General features: G+C 34.1%; 2 protein-coding genes across 3 annotated transcripts in view; one reads left to right on the top strand and one right to left on the bottom strand.

Annotated features, from left to right (window-relative positions):
• LOC127705147 (uncharacterized) overlaps positions 1 to 12277 on the bottom strand; it is a 236547-nt gene that overhangs the window by 46839 nt on the left and 177431 nt on the right. The gene's annotated exons all lie outside the window — the stretch shown is intronic.
• Positions 7409 to 11459, top strand: LOC127705145 (cell adhesion molecule 2-like). Its single transcript, XM_052209394.1, has 4 exons — positions 7409 to 7480; positions 9606 to 9938; positions 10436 to 10495; positions 10899 to 11459. The coding sequence occupies exons 1-4, from the start codon at positions 7435 to 7437 to the stop codon at positions 11390 to 11392; spliced, it is 933 nt and encodes a 310-aa protein (XP_052065354.1). The 5' UTR covers positions 7409 to 7434; the 3' UTR covers positions 11393 to 11459.

The following is a 12277-nucleotide window of genomic DNA, read 5'->3' as shown; positions in this document are numbered from 1 at the left end:
GTCGCCGTGGGCAGAGATGCAAATTAATCCTTTAAAAGATCAATATATTATCTTTCTGTGGATTTGCACCTACCACAATCGACTGTTTTATAAAAATTTGTCTATAATTTAAAAGTTTACAAATATCTCGATGCTCCATACTATAATTTAAGTAAAACACGCATGTAAGATGCATAAAATCCGAAATTATGCACCTTTATTAAACTTGTAAAGCCCATAGAAACAGATGTAAACAATTCAAATATACCAATTTTGCTTTTTTACCTTCTCTAACAAAGAGTTCCATTTCTTTTGTTTAATTTCAACGGGAGCGTAGCTATAATCCGACACCCCGAAATTCCGACAGTCCAGTAGTCCGACAGTCCGATAGTCCGACAGTCGGTTAGTCCGACAGTCGGTTAGTCCGACAGTCGGTTAGTCCGACGGTCCAATAGTCCGACGGTCCGATAATCCGACAGTCCGTTAATCCGACAGTCCGATGGTCCGACACGAAGCCGTGCTGCTGCAAAGGATATGGATCTCGTCTTCATATAAGCTTATTAGTATACTGTCGAAACGCGAGCAGTGTTTAAAATTTAAAAAGTGGAATACGTTGTAATGGGATCCAAATTAAATCCTATACTGTTTGAACAATTCATCTAAGATTCCATTCCTGTTCATCATGTCGAAGTTGATAACGAGAATGTCTGTTTACATACATGCACATGCGCGTGCATGTAACGTATTATGTGGTTGAATGTGAAATGTCCCATGTATTAGATGTATGCTTCTCATATCTGAGGGGCTACATCGGATTGATTTACATAGAAGTAATAAATATTTTTTTTATCTTTTCTCTTGTTCTTAAAAGAGCAATTAGTTTTGATAAAATAAGAATAGTGTCATTATCTAAAATTTTCCAGATGCAGTAAAAATTTCAGAAGATGTTTCATAGTTATGGATTTGGAATGAAATCTTAATACATTGCGTCTATTTTTCTGTCATCAAAATTTACCTTATCACTGCTTTTGTATGGCAATATAAATCGATGTACTATCTTGTCTTTTTATGGTTTAATTGCCAAAACCCGAACTTTTTGCTGATAAATGATAACACTTCTATGTAAATTATAATATGGACCTAAGCATTCCTAGTCATAGAATCATCACGACATGACACCAATTGTGTGAAAAAGAACGGAACGAAGATGGGCAATGACGTGAAGACAGTACTTATTCACACACAGCAGACAAAGCAGATCGTAGTTAAGACCGATGGCTACAGTGCTGAAGGTCCCGGGTTCGATTCTCACTCTGGGCGCGAGACATTTCATTAATCAGAAGGGTGAATTTCACCCTCCCTCTCACATCTCTGGTACCCAGACCGGAGTTTAAACTTTGGGGCCTCAATCTGCTGATAACTCGGGAAACCACCGCCTCTGTTCATATCTCTAGCTACTCTATCATAAACTTATCTTTTAATAGGTACAGTTGGGTCCTCCATTATTGGATCTTTTATTGTATTTAAAGTTTCGCTCCTTGAAATACTTACATCGTCTGATTCATGGGTGTGCTCGTTGATTTCGAGAATGAAAATAATCGCATGAGGGTCTTTGACATCAAATATATTAGTTTTTATATTAGCCCTACACTGAATGCGCCAATAAATTGATTCGGTTCTCTGTTCTTTTTTTTTTGTTATATTTGTATCCATTATAGATTAGTACCTTCCCTCCCCGATTCCCGGTAATAACCTTTGCAGCCATCACTAAAGTGTGTATGGTTTCGAAGTAGAAGCATACAACGTGCTTCCAAATAAAATTGACCCTTGAGTTAACATAAGGGATTAACCATTTGATTTTTGTGGGGCTAAGATGGACTTTGAAATAATAAGGCAGGGGACCCAAAATGTTGCGAAAAAGTCTAAGGTGATCTACATTCACCTCCATGACTATTAATAATATGAAGAATATTGTGTGTATAATGTGATGTGAACAAATGTAAGTGAAAATAGTTTCTTTCTTAGCCTTCCCCGTAAAATTCAAATGGTTGCCCCCAGTATGACACCCGTCAATCAGGGCTCTACATTGCAACGTAAGCGTTTTCACGTCAACGACGTCATGTGTAAAATCGTACATTATGAACATCGCAAATTCCTCTGTCGTTTGATACTTCAAGTTTGCTTGAACGGAATTTCGTAAATATTGATGTAAAAAAAAAGCCCTCATATTAATCATTTAACTGGTCTTTTACTGTTTTAGCCCCATTCGTCAAAACTCGGTCAATATATCGTATATAGCATCGTATATTTGTATATATAATTGTTTGCCACATCTTATAAATTGCATGGACACCGGTATTGGTATATTTAGATATATGATACATGTCCACGCCCATGTAACTATGGTAGAACTATCCAACAAGTCAACGCCTAGGTACATATGTTATATCGATCCAAACACACGTATATCGATGTCGTTTCAACAAATATGGATATCATTCAGAAAATATTCGTGTTGTAAACAATATCTATGTGAGCACAGACATATTTATAAAGAAAAGGAAATGTGGTATGAATTCCAATTAGACAACTATCCACAAGAGTTCAAATGACGAAGATAAAAGTAGATATGGGTCACCGTACGGCATTCAACAATGAGAAAACCCTTTACCTTATAGGCAGCTCTAACAGACCCCAACATGAAAAAACTGAAACAATTAAAACGAGAAAACTAACGACCTACCTTATACAATACAAAGTAGGAAAAAAACAAATATGACGGACATGAACCAACTACAACCACTGAATTACAGGCTCTTGACTTGGGACAGGCATATGAAGATTGTGGCGAGGTTAAACATGTGTGTAAGCCCTCAACCCTCCCCCTAACTTTGTACGGTGGTGTTACGGCACAAAACAAGAACAAACTGTAAAAATCCGTTACGAATGGCTTTACTCAATAGATCGGTACGAAGCACAGACAAACCAACTAACAAAAAAACAGTAGATACAAAGTAATGATATAAAAGTACTCGCGGTTATTGAAAGCCAGTTCAAAGCCTGTTAAAACTAATGAATGAACTCCAGACTAAAGTATCAAGCAGTACAATGTTGGGTTGAGACGTATGTACATTGTGTGTTAAGTGGGTATGTGTATGTTTTCTTTAACAGATAATACATCCTAGATGTTTCATTTACTATATGTCTTGATGATAATTTGTTTATCTTTCTATGAATGGAAAACAAGAACAATTTTCAAATGCTACTACTGTGATAAGGAGTATGATCAAGCGTCTGTTATACTTGGTCACACAGCAATAAAACACCATAACTTCCTTTCCATCAGTAAGCAGTGCTTTAAAAAATGAAAAGTACGGATCTCTAGAGATCTAGGCATTACAATTACCAATGTATATCTACGGAACTCTGCGAAAGAAATGAATTAAATACAGAAGGTACTTGGCTGGTCCCAATCCTCTCTTAGAAGAATATTTGTGGTATATTACATTTTATTGAATTTATAAATTCGGTCCCTTTGTTTTCTTAACCCTATTTTTAAAACTCCAGGTTTCGCCACTGTAATATACATAAATCATAAACTATTATTTACTGTAAAAAATATTTGTAGCATGAAATGTTATTGAAAAGATTACGAGTCCCCTGTTCTCGGTTCTAAAGACAGGTTGACAAAGAATCCAGTAATTTCTAATATATCTTAATACTGCAAGGTTATTGTAAAATTATTTCAGTACTGAAAATTATCATTAAATAGAAAAGGGTTAAATTTGATCAATATAGTGATATGTTTTGTTATTTATTAAGAATATATAATATTGCCCTTCGGTGAATTACAGTTACAAACTAGAAAAAGTTATTATTTAAGCCCAAGAATGCCTTCTTTCTTATTCACATTTTCTTTGAAAAACCCGGACCATTTGTTTAAAAACCCGACGTTTAAATGTTGCTCTCGAAAAAACACGGACAATGTAAAACACTGTTGTAATTGTAAGTGAACTACACAGGAAATTGTGCGTCGTTTGTGCTCAAAACATGTTTAGTATTCAGAATAAGATGAACCATCATGAATAAAACTATTATGTACGCGAAATAGTAGTAAATTGATCTGATCGCATGTAATATCACTCGAAAAAACCTGATCTACACTCGAAAAAAGTGGACCGATTCACTCGAAAAAACACGATCTCCGCCAGACACTATACCTACCGTGTTTTGAAACAAATTCACCATCACCTAATACTGATTTGTTATTTTGTAAAAACTTTTCTTCAGGCTCACGCAACAACAGAATTTTATAACCACCTATGATAACATATAAATGAAGTCTGAAACATCAATTTATTTCAAAATTAATAGATTTTTCAAACGACCTTTAACATAAATATCATAATTATAATTTTCATTCTCATAAAATGTTTGAAAAATATCAAAATCTTGTCCCTTAAAAATATCACTGTTCTGTTCTTTAAGAAGATCATCTGGTACCTCCTGTCCTGGTTTTTCCTTTTCTGCAATTTCTTGCCCAGTGCCCATGCAGTTGTAGAATAGTCTAAACTTTCGGTGTTGTTTTGGTCTGTCTGTGTTTTCTTTGATGTTTTTTTTCTTTGTATCGATCTGATGAGTTAAGCCTTTTTCAACTGATTTTAATAGTTTGTTCTTATGTTGTGCTGTTACACAACTGTCCCAGGTAGGAAAGGGGGTGGGGGTTGAGCGCTCACAAACATGTTTATCCCCGCCACATTCTTTATGTGCCTGTCACAGATCAGAAGCATGTAGTTTAGTGGTTGTCGTTGGTTCATGTCTGTCATATTTTTTTTCGTAAATTGTTTTGTTATAAATTAGGCCGTTAGTTTTCTCAATTGAATTGTTTCATATTTTTCATGTCGGGGCCTTTTATAGTCGCCTATACGGTATGGGTTTTTCTTATTGTTGAAGGCCGTACGGTTGTCTATAATTGCTTACATCCACTTCATTTGAACTTTGGTGGATAGTTGTTTCATTGGCAATCATACCACATCTCCTTTTTTTATATTGGTAACTTGAACTTGAACATTCACAGCCACCCTCGGATTTATCTGCAATCCTAATCAATTCATTTCTATTCTTGAGCTGATCTGACGAATCTTCTAGTACCCGGGCGATTCTTCCATATGTTGTTACTTGCAGTAATAATGTTATCTTGTACCTGAGATCACCTCCACCCTTTTTGGTGGGGTTCATGTTGCCCAGTCTTTAGTTTTCTATTTTGTTTAACGTACTATTGTTTTTTCTTTTCGTCGTTTTTCGTTTGTTTGCCATGGCATTGTCGGTTTGTTTTCAACTTTTGAGTTTGAATATCCCTTTGGTATCTTTCGCCTCTCCTTTGTACATCTGAATTAAGTTCAAATTGTACCTGATTCCCCTTATATTTAAAGGTGTTCTCTGTTTTCTTAGCTCATTTTACTAATGTTTCTGTAGTTTCAGAAAAAAATCTTCACTATGTCCTTCTCTCTGTCAGAAATATTGTTATTAAAGTAAGTTGTCATAAGTGAAAACAAGTCTGCGTTGGAAACCTCTGGTATGTGGTCTTGTTCTGAATGACATTTTCTTTTTGTCGGTTCTGTAGCGGAACGTAAAGCCGAAATTGACTTGTCGCGAGTCTTGGTAAATCTTGTTCATCATCGAGGTCTAACTCTGAATCGAACATCTTAATAATTAGTCTACAAGTCGAGTGGTCACTGCCCAACCTTCGATAACATTCAAACCTTTTTTTTTTTTGTAAATCTATCAAATATCGTACTGATGTGATTAACAGGTTCACTCATTTGTTAAACAAGAGACGATATTAAGTAACGAAATTCCTACGCATACCGCACACACATTTATGTATCCAATGTCAATCTTGTATAAGAGAGAGGCGACAAAAACCAAAGGGACATTTGAAATTAAACTTCTTATCATGAATGAACAGTTTACAAACAAAGGTTTCTCATGTGTGCTATATACAGTTTTATCTATTGGGCTGTTCAAAGAAAATGGCAAAGTTGAAAAATTCGAAAAATGAGAGAAAAAAATAGTGGCCGTATTATCTTCGGAAGTACTCTGGCATTTACAATGAATGTGTAAATTCATATCATCCATCCATATTGTTATGAACTGGTTGTAAAAGATTGCAATAAAATGCAAAATTATCCCATATATATGAAATGTATTTTCTATGAAACTGATGACTTTGTCAAGTATGCTTGTCTTCCAAATGAACAACCTTTTCTATCTCTGTAAATTATTACCTACACAGGACCCGTTTTTAAGTCATATTTTGCATCAATTAGATAAGTCACAGTTCTTCAAATCACTCCTACATGTATACATTTAACCGACAAAATTGTATACAATAATCAATTGATTTAAGAGAATGAAGGCGTTGTACCTATATGCTGTCAGTATGTTGTTAATAGCATAATTTACATGGTCCTAAAGCGAAAATCTCTCAGAAGCGTTTCTTTTTTTATTATTATTATATCAGGCAGAGTTGACCTTGGATGAATTTGGCTCTTCTTTTTCGATCACTTAGTCATATAGCTTCTGCTGTTTTTACGTTTTTATATATCCCCGCTTTCAAATGTTTAGCGGGCCTCGGTGGCCGAGTGGTCTAAGTAGTCACTACTGTAATCACTAGCCAGTCAACACTGAGGTTGTGAGTTCGAACCCCGCTCGTGCGGGTGCACTCGACTCCAATCTTAATTGACTAGGATTGTCAGCTTTCCTATCGAAGGTCGGTGGTTTTTTCCGGGCACTCCGGTTTCCTCCACCAATAAAAACTGGCCGCCACGAAATAGCCCAAAAGCGGTGCTTAAAAGTAGCGTTAAAACACCAAAAATCAAAAAATCAAATCAAATGTTTAGTGTTTGAGCGTTCCTTGATGAAAACAAATCCAGAAAAGAGCTTAGACAGTCAGAATATATAATGTGTTATTTTTATTATTTGAAGTTTTCTATAGAAGGAATTAACATGAATACGAACAACTTTTAAACTGTGCTCATTATGTATGCTTCTCATTATTTCCAGTTATGGAATGCTTATTAACATGGCATTTTTCCTGATAATTTAACTCATTCAAAGAATATTTTTTTGTCTAAAATATTAATTATGGAGTCTTATTATTTACTTTCGATGACGTATACGTATGTGAAACTATTTTGTATTCTGGTTTCAGCATCCCCCTCGGAGGTAAGTGTGATGAATATGACCGAAAAAGATACAATTATCGGGAAGGAAAATGAAAATCTTACATTGGCATGTTATACCTTAGGAGGCATTCCACGTGGTAAAACAATTTGGTATCATGAAAAGAAGAAGCTAACGATGAATAAAGATGACAGCGAATGGGCTTATTATTCGTTAACACTGACTAGAAAACACAATGAACAAATATATACATGCCTAGCAGAACACGACATGTTAAGAACTCCATTAAACAAATCCATAAAACTGGATATCCTATGTAAGTATAATGCCCTTATATTAGTCTTAAAGCGAACAATAATAACCGGTAAACAGTTAAGCCATAAACAAACTATAAAAAAATCAAGAACAAAAGTCACACAAAGTAAGTAGCCTTGGAAACATGATTGCCAATAAGAAAAAAATCTACTAAGAACCAAATGATAAAGATGGGAACAGTCACTGGTCACCATACAACATCTCACAATAAGTCTAACCAAAACCGAATAAAAAGCTTTAGTAGACCATATGATGACAAATAAGGAAAAATTTCAAAAGAGATATACATTTCCATACAAGTTAAACAATTTAATTTTAAAAAGTTATAGCAATGACAGTGTTGCAAAATTCACGTACACAAGGCCTAGGTTCGGCGCTTTACATTTGACAAAGGTTCGATATCGAACCAGCTTTGATAAACGGGAAACACAGATCCGACCTATATTGATTGTACTTGTTGATGAGCTTATCCGTTGGTTTTCCTGTTTGAATTGTTTTTCACTAGTCATTTTGGGACCCTTTATAGCTTGCTGTTCGCAGTGAGCCAAGGCTCCGTGTTGAAGGCCGTACTTTGACCTATAATTGTTTAGTTTTACACGTTGTGACTTGGATGGAGAGTTGTCTCATTGGCACTCATACCACATCTTCTTATTTCTATTATCTGGATTTCTATAAAAAATATGTTTACACACTAAAATGCCCAAAGATAGTTTAATTGTAACTATTTTTATGATACACACCTCAGCATCTTTATGATAACAGTACAGTGATTAGATCTGAGTTTGTTCAAATGAACAGGGTTTACGGTTACCTTGTGCTTGCTAGCAGAACAAAAAAATCCGTGTTGCATTTTCAGTGGAAGGAGCAAAGTATCAACCATCCGCTGATTATTTACATGTGTGTTTCTGCAAACTGTACATTGTGGGTAAAATGATTGTGATTAATATCCAACTATGCCACTGACTTATCCTAGCTAACGGAATTATATGAAATACGAATATCTTTTAATTTTTTCCCTACGTTTATAGAGTTGTTATCATTATCTCTTGTATCCTGTTCAAATATCATAACTTGTTTTACCCTGATTGTCTATATGCCCGTCTTCACTCTGTCGATCAAAACTGAGTAATTGTGTTTGTTTGAAATCTCCTACAGTTCATCTACCATAAAAAAATTATTAGATGCAGTATGATTGCCATTGAGACAAAAATCAACCAGAGTTCAAAAGACGTGGATATAAGCAGTTATAGTTCACCGTGCAGTCTTCAATAATGAGAAACACCCATTCCGTATAGTCAGCTATATTAGGTCGCGACATGTGAAATGTGAAACGATTCAAACCAGAAAACTAACTTATTTATAACAATACAATACAATTTACGAAAAACTGATATGGACAGTCACATGTGGAAGGTTGCGGGGTTCGATATGATTAAACATGCATAAAACAAAAAATTTAACCAATTCACATCAGTGCGTGGTTTTGGGTTAACCTGTTATCTATGAAATAAAGAAGAAAAGAATATTGGAATAAGATAACACTCAACATAATTACTTTATACCTAGTAATTTTTAAACATTTATTCGGCGGGGAGATGAATTTTCTATGAACAGTCCCAGTTAAGTAATATTTCGGGGGAAATTTAGGAAATTGAAAAATAGATACACACTAATAACCAAGAAAAACAATCAAAGTAAACTGGGACAGCTAGCAAATGGCCCGGATGGTCATTTTTATGTCTTTTTTTGCAAATAGAGGTGGAAGATACCAAGGAGACCTTCAAAACTGAAGAATGCAAATAAACACAATGCAACGTTTTGCACATCACAAATAATGTAAAAACAAATTGGGTCTTAGACTGAATTTTCTTTGCTAAAATATACAATGCGACCTGTACTTTTTTTACTGATATTGTGTACAGTAAATAAACGGATAGGGCTCGTAGAAAACAAATTTGTTTTGTTATGAGATAGTGCATATCGTATCCGTCAACCAACTTGTGAAAGTGACCGTAAAACTTACACCGTGTCGATTTCAGCCTTCTTACTTACAGAAACTGTGCATTATAGACAATTTCACTTATATCATACTTCAAATTATCATCATGACTTACAAATCTTTCTAGATTATCCTCGTGTTCAATTTGTGTGGCCAAAGGGACCCGTTTCAGTAGGACACAACGTGAATTTGTCCTGCTCATATTATAGCAACCCGTTAGAAGCTGAAATATCATGGACAAAAAATGGTCAAAATATCGATTATAGCCATTCCAATGTCACAAACATTGTGGTGAAAAGTGAAAGAAACTTGACAGAAATAGATCTAATAACAGAAGATGCTCAAGGTGTAACTTTTTTTATGTTTCTAAATGTGACAAAAACGGATGAAGGAGCATACACGTGTAATGTAACTAATACTGAGGGATCGGCAAGTGAAACTGTATATTTAGTTGTACAAGGTAACCGTTATTATATATTTCGTTGGATAACTGCTCATCAGTTCTTTTTTTTTACAAATTTATTTATAAAATAAAACTTTACATAAGTACACATTTACTGTTAACGATAGTGGAAATTGAACCTTAGGACTCAAAAAGAGAGACGGAAGATACTTAAGGGAAATACAAACTCAAAAGTCGAAGACAAACTGACAATGCTATGACAAAAACAAAACAACAACAAAAAAACATGAAAACGATCAAAAGACAATATCACAGATTATTTAACCAAAAACGATATAATAATTGATTTTATAGGATGTAGAAAAAATATGATTAACACATTTCATCGTTCAAAAAGAGATATAGATTGATAAAATAATTACATTGTTCTATATCTGTTATCAAATGTTCTGAATTTTTCTATGATCAATGATAAAGTTAATACATATTTTACATTTGTAATGCTTTGGTAAATGCATTTTGCTTTTGACTTCTCATATTTTGTACCATCACAGATAACGACAGTGAAACCGTTTCCCATTCCATCCCACCGTATTCAGGAACTTCTGTCAAAGGTATATTTTGTACTTTAAAACTAGCCTAGATTTCAAACACATTATAGTCTAAAAACTATAGATACTACCATATTGCTTTCGTTTTTTTTTTCATTGGATTTTGGTTTGAGCGTTCTTAAATAATGTAAATAAAGAAAAGCAGTTTGGACGCACGAAATTTTATAAGTGCTGTTGTCTTTTTACCAATGTTAAGAAGTTGACCTCTACATAGTGCATAACAGTTTTGTTTCATTGTAATTTTTATTTATTTCTTAGTAAGAGTTCTTTATCAATAATTTTGGTTTTATGCTAAAATAATATACACAATTTTGTAACATTATAACCAAGATATTTTAATGTTTTATATTTAAATCATTACATTATGGTTGCAAGATTGTTGAACTAACCAATTGTTCTTTTATAGGATTTTCAATGAAAGAACAAATGATCTATGGTGTCATCGTTGTGATAGTTGAAGTAGTTTTGATTATAATTTCCCTTGTTGGTCATGCTTATATCAGGTTTAGATGCATACAAACTAATTACCCAGTGGCCCAGACAGATGTGAGGCAAATATCATTTGAAATTGAAATGCGAGATATAACATCTACTGAAGATGATGTAAACGAAGAATTGAGAAACCAACAGTTGTCGACAAACCATCAGAATGCATCTGTCGATGACAGACAAAGTGATTGGAGCACAACAAATAGTCGGTCATCTTCTTTGCATTCTAACATATCTCAAAATATGAATGAGGATGATTATTTACATCCGTATCATAGTTTTGTACAGAGTAGAATGGATGTGCATGAATACGTTATTGTCGATAGGAAAGTAAATGCGGAATATGAAGAAATCGCTAACGTTCATGTATCTAAAGACCAAATTAGAGATTATGAAAATACAAAACTATAAATCGCTTCGGACGCACAAAATTTATATAGTGTTACTTTCATTTACAATAGTGAAAAAATAGAAGGATACTTATCTGTTTGGATATAATAATGAAGTGGTATCACTTACTTATTGTTAAATGTAATATAAAAATCATGACATTATCTTACATACTTGTGAATGTCTTTGAATCATACTTTTTGCGGTCTTAGTACGTAGTAAAAGGGGAGGACCCTTAAAAGATATTGTATTGAAAAAATCTAAATGGCGTGAAAATTAAGTTAAAGGGTGATATGAGTGTTAAAAAGTCAAACTCTGTCACTTCCTCTGTTAAAAAGGAATTTTTTAACAGAGGAAGTGTTGCGCATTGTCAAATATCATCTATTTATTTTTTTTTTATTTCTGGAAAATTTGAAAATTTAATTATTTTGGGAATATTGGAGAATATTTTTTTTCTTTCTTACCAATAAATTTCCAAATTTTTTTTTTTTTTTGTTATTCATAAGAAATAAGAATAATATTAAACCAAGAGTTCCAAATGGTGAAGTTGAAATCATCCCTTCGTAAATTTTACGGACGCCATCACGAGCTGGTTGACCGTTATGGAATATCCGTTTCACAGATGATAGCGGATATGTTCCTTATGTCGTAACTACAATCCCTTTCCCTTTTCACGAATGTGACCTACCGAATTAGACTATTTATCGGGTTTGTACTAACATGAGCAACACGACGGGTGCCACATGTGGAGCACGATCTGCTTACCCTTCCGGAGCACCTGATCTTATTAGGTAGCATGCAATGAAATTAAAAGATTATGAGTCCCTGTACTCGGTTTATAAGACCGTTTTAAAAAGGATCCATTGATTTCTAATATATCGTAATACTGCAAGGTTATGGTAAAAT

The sequence above is a fragment of the Mytilus californianus genome, unplaced genomic scaffold, assembly GCF_021869535.1.
Source record: "Mytilus californianus isolate M0D057914Y unplaced genomic scaffold, xbMytCali1.0.p SCAF_6, whole genome shotgun sequence".
Taxonomy (NCBI): domain Eukaryota; kingdom Metazoa; phylum Mollusca; class Bivalvia; order Mytilida; family Mytilidae; genus Mytilus; species Mytilus californianus.
This window is presented reverse-complemented; position numbering and strand designations above follow the sequence as displayed.